The sequence below is a fragment of the Pangasianodon hypophthalmus genome, chromosome 13, assembly GCF_027358585.1.
Source record: "Pangasianodon hypophthalmus isolate fPanHyp1 chromosome 13, fPanHyp1.pri, whole genome shotgun sequence".
In the NCBI taxonomy this organism is placed as follows: Eukaryota; Metazoa; Chordata; class Actinopteri; order Siluriformes; family Pangasiidae; genus Pangasianodon; species Pangasianodon hypophthalmus.
In genome coordinates this window covers 13,820,378-13,835,688 of record NC_069722.1, presented here as the reverse complement: position 1 = coordinate 13,835,688, position 15,311 = coordinate 13,820,378, and the positions used below count along the sequence as shown (strand labels likewise).

Genomic DNA, 15,311 nt, shown 5'->3' with positions numbered 1-15,311 from the left:
ATCAACGCTGAAAAATTGTGAAGTACAATTCCTGTTGGAGAGCTGCAAACAAATCAGTTCATTTTGCTCTTTAAATGTAGAAGTCCTTCCCTCCAGTTCTGCATAATGTTTTCTAATGTCAGTCAATAGGCGGCAGCATCGCCTTGGGTTTCCACTGAGGTGCTCTCTTCACTCTTCAGTGCCAGCATAAGTCCTTTAAAACCCCTGTTACATTTCTGTCATATGAATCTCATTTGTAGTTTTTATTCACGTCAGTGTGGAATAAATGTTTGGACTTTGTAAGAGACTGTCCAAGTTTGTGCCTGGACACAACCAACGCCTGGAGCATCTTGGTTGCTTTCTAAATAATACAACCAACAAACATAAACAGCTTCTCTTTTAGGGGGAAAGATTCACATGCACATTCAGTGAGCAAGCATCTTCCCAGAAAACGTCTGCAGAGCGGTGCAGGGTTTCACAAAGCTGCAGTCCAGTGCCTTCACTGGGGTTCTTTACTTTCACTGAAGCAGAAGTGGAGTGTGGGCTGCACACACACACACGCGCGCGCGCGCACACACACACACAGAGGCACAAACACAGCCGCGCGCGCGCGCACACAGTGATGGGAGACTTACCAGGGGATATCGCCTGTTGCTCTTGCTGTCAGGATGATACGCAGAGACCCTCCTGCTGCTTATCACTAAAGCTGCCATGCAACTGATAAACTTCGGCGTTTCAGACACTGCATTAGTTTCAGTTCTGGAGTTAAAACGCACAGCAAAGCAGATGGACGGTGCACACACGGACACACACGGGCTTGCGCAATAAAGTGCTGTTTGGATCCTGAACACTGCAGCTGAATGAAAAGGACGACTGGCAGCTTTTTATGCGTCATGCACTCTGTAAAGCCTTAGCACCAGAACCAAGCACTGAGCAAAGACGATGTGCTTTTGTAGCGCGAGACTTCTGCGCTAATGTGGTTTTTTTTTCGGGATTAGTCTCTGGTTAAAACAGGCTATATTCGCGCTTGGACTTGTTGGATGCTGAGAAGCGAAAAGCATGGCGAGCGATCTGAAACCGCGGCTTTGCTGCATGACCAAAGGTGAGAATGGATACGGCTTTCACTTGCATGGAGAGAAGGGAAAAACCGGTCAGTACATCCGCAAAGTGGAGCCTGCGTCTCCAGCCGAGGCGTCAGGACTGCGCGCGGGGGACCGAGTGGTGGAGGTGAACGGGCACAGTGTGGAGAGAGAAACCCACCAGCAAGTAAGCAGCCCATACACACACACACACACACACACACACACATGCATACATCTCAGCTCCCTGTACTATACCAAGTAACCTAGAATAATAGAGTAAAGCTCCTACCACATATTAACCCTGCTGAAAAAAAAAAAGTACAATCACAGAAACCAGCACAGAAATTGTAATGGTTTCCACTACAAATACCATTAAAACCATTACATTACCATTACTGGTCCTTACTGGTATCCACTAGACATAACATGCTACCAATAGAAGGCAACAAATTACCAGTAGAGATGCACAGGGACCAATAGAGTTTCCATTAAAACCATTACAATTCTCATTATAACCATTAAAACCATTACAATTCCCATTAAAACCATTCCAAATTCGATTCTGTATACAACTTTTTTGTATTTCAATTTTGTATATTGTATACAACTGAGATGTTCATTGTTTTGTATTGTATGCAAACGTATGCAAAAAAGGGCATTCTACAGGCTATTCTAGCAAATAAAGATGTTCTGTGCAGTAATTAGTAGGAGTGCTAAGTGTGCCTGTGTACTTCTCCAGCGTCTACTTTGAAATAAAACACTGAACAGACAAGCGGCAGCTTTTTCCCCAAGCGCCTGCTGGTTACCGTAAAGATCCGTCTATACTCACATTCAGATTCTGCCGCGGCTGGTTTGGCTTGACCGTTGTGTACGAAGAGCAAACAAAGCGCATGTGAAAAGAAAAAAAAACTGGTGTGACAGAGCAAAATGGGTTTCTAGAAAGATCTAGTCAGAGAAACGTTTTACAAAATGTGATTACTTGAGCTCAACTTTACTTACTGTACTTTACTACTTTACAAATCCACTTTAATAAAAAGGAAGTGGTCTTGTGTAGTGTTTGTATACTTTTTTTTTGAAAAGGTAAACTTTTCCAAATACATTGGTGGATTTAAGCTTTTGTGCTCATTTACAGTATTACAGCACACTTACTGTACATGCTTTTTTTTTCACTACAGGCAAACCCTTGTTTAAAATTTAAAATCCCAACCATGGTTGTTTGCTGTCACTACCTTTCATGACTAATAAAACAAATCCATCTCTTTTTAAGGTTATTAAAATTTACATAACTTTGCCAGCAATTGCAGTTTCATTAGAGATGTCTTTCATGAACTGACTTTAGTGTCATTCGTCCATTCATCTCGGCTTTATCGTGGTCAGGGTCAGGGTGGATCCGGAGCATATCCCGGGAATACTGGGCATGGGGTTGGAATCCACTTTGTATGGGACAACAGTCCATCTCAGGGCACCACGCACACATTCACATCTAGGTACGATTTAGAATAGCCAATCCATCTGCCAGCATGTTTTGGGAGGTGGGAGGAAACCGGAGACATAGACATGTGGAGAGCATGCACAGAAACTCCACACAGACAGTCACCTGAGGTCAAGATTGAACCACATTGGACCTGTGAGGGGGCAACACTACCCACTGCACCACCGTGCCACACAACCTCCATTTCATTACCTGTGAAAAAAAAAAAAATATATATATATATATATATATATATATATATATATATATATATATATATATATATATATATATATATATTGACTTGTAAAGGGTCTAGAATGAACACATAATGCATACTCTTAGTTCTGGGCCATATAGGTCTCAATCCACTTTACTGAGACATTAAAAATATTGTGATATCATTATAATTTTTTATATAAAAATATTAACAAACTGATTACATGTAACTGGTTTGATTAAAAAAAACTTTTGTACTGAATTTTCAAATTTGTAAAATGTTTAAATTTCAACAGAATTGTTTTTATTTTCCTCTCAGTTATTAATCATCAATTTTTTTTTTTAAATGCAGCACTATGGTTTTGTTAGAAGTGTATCTTGATACATATTGTATATATCGTAGAAAGGTTTTTGTGTATCATGGTGTAAACATCCCAAATGTGACCCTACTGAAATATGACTTAAGTTCAATTCCAAGCACAAGATGTCCAGTACAGAGTAACATAGTTAATCACGCCAACTGCTGGTTCAGTAAAATGGTTCTGGATGTCTGGCTGTCTCAAACTGGCACTTGAAACACTGCATGTGTGTCTGTTCTTCATCACCGACTCAATATTGCAATGAGATTTGAGGGTTTGAATGCCATTCAGAGGCAGGCTACAGGACTAGTGCTTTGATGATGGTCCCTTTTCAAGAGGCCTCTTCTAGAAATAATGCACTTACAATCAGAGATGACTGCAATTATTGCAATATGCTGGCCAGTTTTTAGTGCTACGAAAAGAATATTAAACAGTCACACTCAAACATAGGACTTGTGCATATTTGAGTAGCTTCCACATCTGATGTAGGGGAATATTCATTCATTCATTCATTCATTCAACTTCAGTAACTGCTTTATCCTGGTCAGGGAACAGGAATGCTAAGTGCACACCCTGGAGAAGACGCCAGTCCATCACAGGCTAGCATTAAATAAGCATTAGTCTGCATATTTCATCCTATTAAAACTGAACACTGGTCTTTAAGTTTTTAACTTGGAGGAGAAATCTCAAGCTTCTCATCGGACAGAGGCCGGTTTTGACATTTCCATTGTTCCTGTGATGCTTTGTTGGTTCTCAGGTGGTGCAGAGGATCAAGGCGATGGAGCATGAAACCAGGCTGCTGGTGGTGGACCGCGAGACGGATGAGTACCTGCGCAGTCTGCGCCTCACCTGCACAGAGGACATGGCTGTGCGAGTCAATCCATCAGCCTCTTCCTCCTCCCCTCCCCCGACCCCCAGCAAGCGGGAGAACAACTCTGTGTCCAAACTGCCAACCAGTCGTGAGATACCCAAACCCAGCAGGAGGTCCCCTTCACGGGCTACCAAAAAGGTACATGGTGCTACAGCTTTTATCTCTATACAAAGAGTTGTTTCTATACATGTAAGTATTGTTGGGTGACTTGTGGGGTATGTAAGTTCTGAAGTTATGATCTTTTTTCCGTCCATCTTTCCTGTAAAATGGGAGTTCCCTAGTACACAGGATGAAACCCTGTCTCCAGGGAGTATAATTTGTCTTCCAGAGCTTGCGTTGCGTAAATCATTGCGTCAGTAAGGCAGTAAGGATCTTCTGCCTGACTTGATAGGCTGAACTTTCACTTGTTACTGTCAATATTTATACAGCATGTCAAGCTCTTTACAGTTAAAGGTAGCTTAAATTTTAAATGCCTCAGTAATCATCAACTGAGCCACGCTGATATTTGAATGTAGGTCACCTGTCCCAGGGAGCCAGAGATGCTTAGTGAGATGACAAACACTTTATAACAATATTATAGAAGGTTCCTGTGTCTTGCAGTATTTTCAGTACAGGCTTAAGATGCTTTATAGTTGTTCCATATTCAAAACAAACACACACCCATGTGAATGACATTAGTCTTGATAAGCTGCAGCTATTGTGTTTAGGAGTTCTTGTTTTTGTGTTTATAAGCAGAAAGATATGAAATGATTACAGTATAATAACTGTATAATCCAGAATCAGGGTTTGGGTGTATCATGCTAACTATCTGCTTACAAATTAACAAGGAGGATGACACACATGATGTATGACCATACAAATATTAGGGGAAGCTGCTAGAATATGTATTAAATAGTGGTTTGGTTTGAACCTTCTAATTGTTTTCAGTTATTTTCAGTGTGTATGTTTATTCTTAAAAAAAAAGAAGCTCTATTCTGTTTTAAGAAGCTTGCAGCATACAGTTGAGTTTGCATCCCTGTGGGTTTTCCATTCAAAAATATAAAATATACTTCTATTTTACTAATTTATCTACAAAAAAATAGTAATCACAAAAAGAAATGTGGGCTATGGGGGGAAATATTACAGCGGACAGGATCTGTTCATCTGTTCAAAATACAAAATGGTAGAGGCCTAAATGTATTTCGAGGAATACACCAGACCTCAGAATTATATTTTCTTCACTGGTGATGACACCTAAACTTAAATATTCCTTACTACTGTATAGCATCATACTAGGGCACACACTTGTAAGCATGTTATATGTCACCATATCACTACAAACTGTCCTTATCTGATTAAGAGGTCATTTGACCTACAGAGCTGCGTCCCGTGCAGGATGAGAGGTTAACCGCAGCAGAGGTTAAGGTCTTCTCGTGGGTTGACATATTAACCATTGACACTGTGGATTAAAAGAACCACAGACCTGTTATTCCTGATTAGTTACCATATGGACGGGTCTCATTAAATGTTCTCTGTATCATTAGATTGCTTTTCCACTATTCTGACTATATGCTGTGTTTGTGTGTTCAGAAATCAGCTCTACTTTACATCCTACAGCGGTCATATCTGCACCAGTCTCTCCATCAGCCTCTGATTAATATATCTATACCGCATCTGCTTTACTTACTTTTCTCTAGCCACTGGGCTTTGCATAATTTGTATTGCTTTGCAAAGGCATGTGTATGTTTAGTAGGAAAAAACTTTAAAGCCTGTGTGTATGAAGGCTGTAGAGTTTTGATATTGCAACAGATGCTTCAGATCTCCATAAATGATGCCCCTTGTCCATCCTAAGCTAGCACTATTAGTTTAAGAAGATGCATATCGCAGACCAAGTTCTTTCCACTCCTTTGCTTATGCATAGTATAGCAGGCCAACCTTCAGCATTTTTTTTTTTTACTGAAGTCTAACCCTAGTTTTACATATGAGAAGGGTTTCTATAAAAGGGACTGAGGAGAGATGGGAGTACATTATCCTTAACGAGGAAGAAAGTTTGGTAAGGAGGAATGATTGGTGTATGCTGAAGCCCACGCTTTCAGTGCCAAAAACTCTAAAACCTCAAGCCTTGGCCAAGAGGTAGGAATTGCAATCTGGACTTCTGCTAAATTGTTGCTAAGCCATTAAAGAAAATGAGTAGAGAAGAATTTAGTGAGGAATGTAATTGTACTATGTGTAAGGAGCAAAACATGATGTGCTGTTATAGGAAAAGGATCAACAGCATGGTGGTACCAATTTGAAGTTGACTATTTTCCTATAACAGGATGTACTGAAATATTTTACGCCTCTTATACCACAGGAATTTGCCAATGATTACAATTTTTCATTAATTGAAGAACGACATATTGTACGTTTTATTTGTTTGTAGTTATGGTTAATGTTGCGGAGCATCTGTGAAAAAGTACTTCCTGTTCTCAGTTATGTTAGCACAGCTATAAATAGTTGTTTTCCCACCTGTCTCTCTTTTCTTTTATTCTCGAAGTTGATCAGACAAAAATGCAGCTTGTCAGGTTACAGAAAAACCGGAACGCCCTCTGGATTAAGACCTTTGTGTGTCAGAAAACATAAAGTTACAGGTTTACTTCTGGCTGTTACAAAACACTGACACTGGAGACTCCTTCCAGCAATGCTAAATAATGTCTCCTCACAGAAAATTTCACTAAAACCTTCACGTTTTTAAAATCTTTTTATGTGGTGCATCCGCCATACAAGTCTTTTTATCTTTGAGAATTGAGCATTCAACATCGCTGTGGTGTAAATGAGACTGTTTGATTAGAAAGATCTAATTCTAATGATAATGATTTTGCTTGTGTAGAAAAACTAGCTGAATTAAGACATAAAACTATCACTTTTATAATAAAGCTCTTTTCATACAGTTAATGTCACAAAGTATTTGGCCCTGATTCAGGTTTTAACATTAGCTGTGGCACAAAGCCACATCAAATAGAATTGAAGCCACAGTTTACGTTTCTCGTGTCTTTCTTGTGATGGCTCTGAAAAAAACCCTAACAGTTAGCAGTGTTGTTGCAGCTGTGATATTGTGGTTAGAAACAGGAATAGGAACAGAAAAATAATTTCTACAAATACAATACAAGTGTTGTATTTTGGAAGTTTGTTGACAGTCTACTTTTATTAGCCAACATGCTCAAGGTGGTTATTAGCAGCTAGCTAATGCTCTAACCTGAAAGAGTAAAAAAATAAAAAAATAAATAAAAATAAAAACACACACACAAAAGAATATCATAGCGATACCATTTAATCAGTCTCCTGACTGCGTATAATAGCACCTCTTTATTATGGATTAATTTATAGTCAGGTCAGGAAGAATTATGTACAACCTCATGTCTGGAAACAGCTAAAATTAGCACTTCCTCCATTTTGAATCTTCTGTGCTAATAGGAAGGGCCACCGCTTCAGTACTAAACACAGCCAAAATAGTTATGCATGTGCACCCCAGTTTAACTCAACCCATAGTTTTGCCAGAGAGAACGGATTAGCAAGACAAAAGCCGCCAAGTCGAATCAACTTCCTGGAATGCTTTACGTGGCAGGGAGGACTCATTCACCTTTAATGTAGACCAGAAATATAACACTTTTGTCCCATAGACACCAATAAGTGCTCTGTCTTGGTATCATTAAGCGTCTTTGATTACTATTGTGAAATGCATTTACAGTCTGATTGGAGCAAATTCCAATGAAACGATTGTTTCACTTGGGATGTGACTATGCCTTTAGAGACTGTCTGCCATCAGTATTAGAATGGAAAGTTGTTTTGTGATGATGTCAGTGTACTGCTGCATTGATCTCTAATATACTATATGTGTGACCTGTTGTGTCAATTCAGGTAGTCTATGTGAACTTTGTTTTCCAGCGGACATAACATACGTTCTTGTACAGACAGGAAAAGATGTGCATTGAAGTTCTAATGTTCAGGGCCTCTTGATTCATAGAAGAGGAGGCCATTGGGAGGGATAAAAGGTAAAGTATTTTCATCTGCAAGACTAAATAAAGCCAACACACATCGTCTCACAGTGTGTATTGCATCTATGGATGGCTCCACTTGCGCCAGTAGTTGTAAAGCAGTCGTAAAGCACAGCAGAGGTCCCAGTCCAGGCACGATAATACTACCACTAATGGCCAATACCTTTGCCGCAAAAAACTTGCTTTTTACTGGATACTGTACCAGCTACCCTCACTTGCATATGCTATATGTACTCTTGAACTCACATATTGCATTGTTAGCGCTTTAGACTACACTGATTTGCTTTGGTTGGGACTTACGTTTTCAGTAAATGCCTCATTTCAGTATAAAGGAAGTCATAGAGGAAATCTAGGCCATGGTGAATTGCTCTGATGATAGACACTTGTCTCTTTGGACAAAGTTATTAGGAAGATCTTGTGGAAGTAGAGCCAATCCCCCTCTGTTTGGGTCTCTCTGTCTCTTTGAAGAACATCAGTCTCATCCTGTGAGCATTGGCTGTGTTCCACCTTTTACAAGCTTTTGAGGGCTTTTACATACTTTGAGTGAAAAACGACATCCGCAGTGGGGACTCAGACCCGCCCAAGTAGGATTTATTGGTCCATCCCAATATTACTGCAGTATAAGTTTTAAAAGAGCTTCATAATGCTCAACATAAAGTCAAGAAAATCTCAACGTATGCTGGGCTGATCGTTGCCATGGTAGCTGGACTCCTAGGGTTACTGAGCATTCCAGCACTTCCTGTCTTAGAGAGGGATTGGAGCTTGAGGCCCCAAAGTGCACACTAGTTCATGAATGTCACTGGGTCCAATGAAAGCTAACAAAGCAACATTGGCAGAGCTGATTTGGAGTGTGTGTGTGTGTGTGTGCGCGCGCGTGCGCACACTCCCTGTGGCCTCGTGACTGGCTTGCCTGTCAGTAAGGGAGAATAGATATATGACACCACCATTCCACTGTGGCTCTGTTTTTACTGCGCAGTGTTATTTCCTTTCTGGCGCATTCTTTCTCTGTTTATTCTCCTGCTGATTTGTGAGTGAGTTTATTGAACTGGAAAGCGTGTTCTTTGTTTAGAAAACTGATGTTCTTTTTTGTTGTATGCTTACAATTAAAAATAGAATGTGCGACATCATGAAATAACAATTTGATCATTCTCTCTACACCACTAGTAGAGGAATGCACAGCTCTAGGGTCCATGGTTCGATCCTGAGCTTGAGTTACCTTGTCTCCCCACTTCCCAAAAAATTATGCTGATAGGTGGACTGGATACTCTAAATTGCCCTTAGGTGTGAATGAGTGTGTGAATGTGTGTGTGCATGGTGTCCTGTGATGGATGGGTGTCCTATCCAGGGTGTATTCCCACTTTGCGATCAGTGTCAGCGGGATAAGGTCCAGATCCGCTGTGATAAAAGGCTTACTGAAGATGAATGAATGATCATACAGACTTTGTTTAACAGTAAAAGATGTAAGCATCACTTGATCTGAAATCCATCTGTTGCTATGTACAATTTGTCAAACCAATATAACACCGCTGTTGACTAATTATAATGTGGGTGATTATAATTGGTCTTTCATCGGTTGTCAGTTTCTGACCACAGGATTGCTGATGGGTGGATAGGTCATCAGCACAGTGGGGTTTAAAAGTCCCAGCAACACTGATATACTACACTGTCCGGCCAAAAAAAAGTCACCATTTGGATTTAAATCAGCAAATACTTCAGAGCTGTTGATTGGATAATTACTATAGTGATTAATGTGTTTCAGCCGATAACAATTCTTTTAACCCTAACTGATGCAGTTAGCAGCTTCTCATTTCTTTAACAACCTTGTTGGAAGACGTATCCCATGCTCATGGTAAAGATGTTACTGTGTTTCAAAAGGGTCGAATTAATGGCCTGCATCAAGCAAAGAAAACAACTAAGGAGATTGCTGAAATAACTGGAATTGGGTTAAGAACTGTTCGATGCATTATTAACACCTGGAAGGATAGTGGTGAACCACCAACTTCATGGAAAAAATTTGGTTGGAAAAAGATCCTGACTGACTATGATCAGAGATCACTTAAATGCTTGGTGAAGTCAAATCGTAAAAAATAGACAGTAGAACTCACGGCTAAGTTTAATTGTGAAATTAAGAGCATTTCCACACTCACTATGTGAAGAGTGGCATAGCGAATGTGCACCATAATCAAAGCTAAAGGTGGTTCAATGATATATTAATGTGTGCGACTTCTTTTTTGGGCCGGCCAGTGTAATATCAGCACCCCACACACTATCGTGTCATGAGCTATAATAAAAACTGTGTGTATGGTTGGTATTATATTTATATTGTATACTCTAAAACAATTCCTAATTATATACCATCAAGCTTGATTAGTTGGAAAGTAAATGAAATATTGCTTCTTTTGCAGACAGATGTCTTAAAATGTATTATATTTTTGGTATCCGATATTACAGAAGTGAAAAGAGTGAGTCAGAGAGCGTAGTATCTTTTACAGATCACGTGTCAGAGTAGGCATTAGATAATGAGTAAATGTTTTAGTTGTGCCATTGTTACTAAATATTGTTCGACTAGTCACAAGCTTTAGAATACTGAAAGTTGTATGTCTTGTATAATCACTTCTGTGCCTAGGTTAAGGGAGGGACATCAAACCTTTTAAACACAGTGACACAATTTTTCAGAGTAAGGTATAGTTAATAAAAAAGTTCATAGCACCCAATCTTTAAAAGTTATTGCAGTGTTTTCTTTGAAGCAGTCAGAGATACACTCGTATGTTTGCAGACAGGCTACAGCAAAGTATGTAGTTTGTCATTTGCAATGTCTGTCAAAACCTCTCTTCATGTTGTAGGAGTCAGTCCTTGCCCACACTTATTAATGAAAAGTACCAGACGTTGGCTCGTGAGACTACTATTAATGTGATGTCCTACTTTATTAGAGCTTACTAAAAAAATTACAGGTGAAATTTATGTGATTGTCTGGGTAGAGGGTAAACTAGGTACACCCTGTTCATACCCTGAACTGAAGTTGACCCTAAGCTTGGTGAGTTTGAGGAGGTGTATTCTCAACAGCACTCTTTCTGTTCTAACCCTGGCCAGCTTCTCAGGCTTCTCTCCTCTGACTGGCTGAATTCAGCATGGCCTGGTGCTGCTTTGCCCCCTGAGTCTCTGTTTGAGTGTTGAGTGTCGCTTTCTCACCACACAGAACAGCATAGTCCATTATTACTGCCTGTCATATGAAACGTCAAATGACACGTCAAACCCACACACACACACACACACACACACACACACACACACTCACTGTTCTAGGCAGCAGGTGCTTTCCCCACATTAGCTTATCTCTGATTATTTAGGCTTCCGTAGCGTGGGGGAGCAGCAGGTGGAGGAAGGCCGATCCCTTATATCAGCACTGAACGCAGGACATCGAGATCATACTCCAGCCAGAGAGACATGCGGTTTTATCCAAAATGACTTTTAAGTGATGCGGAATTCAATCCCAAAAGGTTTAGAGGTTAAAAGAGCATGAGAGATACAAATGCCTCAAGATTTTCCACCAGTTGTCAGCAACAAATGCAAGAAAGTATACAAAAGAATAAGCAGGCACAAGACACTAACCAAAACTACCTATCAACAGGTAACAATACAGCAAAAACGAACACATCGAGGTAAACATGCACATACTTGGAGTGTTGAGCTAAGGCTACTTTCACTATCAGTTATCTGGTGTTTTATGAAGAGCTGACTGTTTAGGAATTTCTTGAGAAATCTACTAAACAAGTGTCAGCTGAGCATGAAGCACAGTATGTATGCATGCCAGACCAGTATATGTATACTTAATTATGTCTGATTGCATTTTGGGATAGATGAACTGTAGATGAACATTTAAGATTTCGTTCATCCTAATAACAATAAGTGACAATAACCTTAGACGTTTTTGCTTACATGACCTTCGGTCTGCCCTCTGCATTTGAGATTTTAGTGTTTCTGAATAGATACTGTTATGCATTCCAAGTTTTCACTCTGCAGTTACTTATACTCATTGTATTTAGTATAGACACATGATAACATCGGAATAATATTACGATAATATTAGCAAAATTGATAATATCGGCAGGTAATTGTTTAAAAAAGCAGACATCAGAGCAAAGCATGGATTTGAGCAATAATTCATACTGATATTTGATGAAGCATTTATTATATTCCAGATTAGGAGAATACCTTCAGAGCGGATCACAAGCCAGAGTCTGGTACTTTGCCTTCACTGTTGTAAGCAGTGTTGTAAGGAATATGTTTGTAAGCGCCCCAGACCAAATGTGCTGTGTCACTAGGCTGCAGACCTGGATGTACACTGAAACCAGATGGTCAGATTTTGGCCTGTCTGAGGTGAGGTGGCCTTTTGTGTGTTCGTTCCATGCAAAACACAATACTGCTGCATACTAGAATGAGGTGCATAGGGCCAAATCTGTGAGTGACTTGTTTGACGAGCATGATGGAACAGTGGGGCACTTCAGAATCACCGGAACTCAATCCCATAGAAAAGCTTTGGGATTATTTGTAACAGCATGTGAAACAGCAAAACAGGCACTATAAAAACTCTAGCTGAATTCTGCACTCAGTAAGAGGAAGAGTGGACTAAAATTGGCAGGAACTATCCCAATACACTGGAGGCATCATTACCTGACAGGATTTACTCTGTTATTAAGGTGAAGGGAGGCGTAAGCAAGTATTAGGAAAGAAATGACACCTGTTGTGCTTCAATTTCTCACTTATTACACTTGTCATATTATTTGCAGTTTACATAGGCCTGTGTATATTAGGCACTACATTACCTTGCATGCTGCACTGTGATACTGAGGGAACAATATGCAAACATTAGGGATGCATAATGACTAAAATGATAACATTATTTTGCTCAACACTAAAAACTCAGTTATTTACTACATTTATTCAGGCAATTTAGGATCACAATAATCTAACTGCATTTTATCACTTATCCATAGAAAAAAAGTAATTTCTTACACCTTGTGCATTATAAGCTCTTATACCACAGTGCTGTTGAATTCCCCAATCAGAAGGTGTGGATTAATTTTCTATAACAGCATAGCTCTGACAGTAGTTCTGGCTGTAACATAAATGATAGGTTTATATTAATGCTCTCACTCTAAAGTGTTTCATTTCTAACAGCTCATGCACCAGGATGTGAATGGGAGACCTTCCACATAACCCAAGCCTAATAATAAATGGATTAAGAAAATGTGCTTTGTTTAACGTATAACCATTAATATGGTGAAGTTTTGTAGAGTCTCAGATGTCAGATGTTTGTACTAGTCAGTAAGTTTTCCACCACAGGAGAGTCTTCAGCACAGAGTTTGAACTTTCTGGTTCTCTGTAACATGACAAGCTGCATTTTTTTGTCTTGAAGAGAGAGAAAAATGAGGACCTTGTGAGAGAAGGACTGTTTATAGCTGCTATAGCATAAGTGATAACAGGACCTACCTTCTCTCATGGATGTTACACAAATGTAAGTATAAACTGTTAAAAAGCGTGACGTGTTGTTCATTAATGATTTTTTAAAACTGTAATTGTTGGCACATCGCTATTGTATAAGAGGAACACATTTTGAGTTGTGCTATTATTAGAAAATAATCCACTTCATACTTACCATGGATTATTTTCTTATAACAGTAAGGCCAGTCATTTGGTATTTCTTATTTATAGCACAGCGCTGCTGAATGCTTGATTCTGATTGGACAGAAGGTGTTGATTCATTTTCTATAACAGCACAGCTCTGACAGTAGTGCCACTGTCTACATTCCTATGTTCGTGGATAAGATAACAATAAATATTGAGTTGTCTTCACAGAAGCTCATCATAAATGTCCATGTCCAGTACATGATTTTGGAGCATAGGAAATATCCATGTCTTAGGATTTCTTAGCTGGATCTGATTTCATCCTATATGGATGTACTCATGTTATGGAAATGTAGAGGCCATGCCATTTTTAGATATGAGGATGCAGTCTTGTTAGCAACCTGTAAATCAAAGTGAAAAGAAAATAAAAGTAAAAACAAACAGAAGACAGTCAGAGCTCAGAGGAAAGGAAGAAATAAAGGGAGAAAATGGAGACTAGTCATGTCTCCTGGCTTCCTAGCTGCATTTGGTTGTATGATGTGGACTGGATGTTTAGATTGTTGTGGCAGCGTCTCTTTCCACTGGCAACAGTTCTTTCTTTGTTGAGGCTTGATTTTTTTTTCCCAGCTGGTGCAGCTGTCATTTTTGTGCACTACCTTGTTTGCCCTAACTCTGATCTTTCTCTCTTTTTGTTCTCTGTTGAAAAAGACTGAAGAGTATTGCAATTGCACCACAGGAAAGTTTGTAGTTGTATGTGTAGACTGTTGTGGATGGTTGTATTATCTAAAGATCATTGCAGTGAAAGCTGGGGTCATGTGCAATCAGACATCAGAAAGGAAAAGGCTGACCCAGGGTCAGTTTTCATCTTATTCTAATGAAGAACATCATTTTTTCTCCACAACCCAAACACAGAGTTGTAGATCTCTGCAGTCAGAAGATAATATATTGTGTTTACATGAACAACAGCGAGCAGACAACCTCGTTTGTGCATGCCAAGAAATAAAAGATCTTATTGTCTTAAGGAGTCAGCCTTAGAAGTTGTGATGGAGCAGCAGTAGAGCTGCTACAGATTCCTATGTTTGACAACCTGTCATGCACTCATGACACTGATGTCATTAGGGAAAAATGGCAGCCTCACTTTCTGTGAACATCTGATCAACAACTTTTACTTAAACCACAGTCTCAGGACAGCTTGTAGTAAGTAATAATTCCAACATAAGACCTTAGCCATAAATATTCTTCCATTGGGACTGGACAGAATACTGACGACACTAACATATACTTTGACCCCTTTAGACCTCAATCTTAGTCTCTGACCTTTTCTCTTTGCCCTGCCATTTAAACTGAATTTACCACTGAAGTATGGATTTGGTACTTGTATTACCATTTGTAATGAGGATGATAAATTTATGAGCTTGCCCACCAGGCAAGTAAAAGCTCCAGTGTGTGCCCAGTCCCATGTTTTTTAGTTGCCTGGAAACATAATTGACTAAACTACGAATGGTAGCTAACATAATGTAATACCGTATGAATAAGGGAAAAATGAGTATATGATTACGTTATTCTAATAAAGTTTCTAATATAACACATTGTGTGTGCGACCTCGACAAAAATGGCCATGTCCTCATTAGACAACCAATTTCTAAAAGGATTATATTGAAATGATTCTTTTTTAGTGTTAACTGCGTCTTA

The 15,311-nt window shown here is 39.4% G+C and overlaps 1 protein-coding gene across 1 annotated transcript in view; it reads left to right on the top strand.

The window, feature by feature from the left end:
- The first annotated feature begins 512 nt into the window (after window positions 1–512).
- The window catches only part of LOC113527894 (Na(+)/H(+) exchange regulatory cofactor NHE-RF2), a 50,305-nt gene continuing 35,506 nt past the window's right edge, over window positions 513–15,311 (top strand). The window contains exons 1-2 of the mRNA XM_026916044.3: window positions 513–1,245; window positions 3,868–4,119. Of these exons, the coding sequence (XP_026771845.2) occupies window positions 1,039–1,245; window positions 3,868–4,119 (459 nt within the window). The 5' untranslated portion in view covers window positions 513–1,038. The remainder of the gene's footprint in view (window positions 1,246–3,867; window positions 4,120–15,311) is intronic.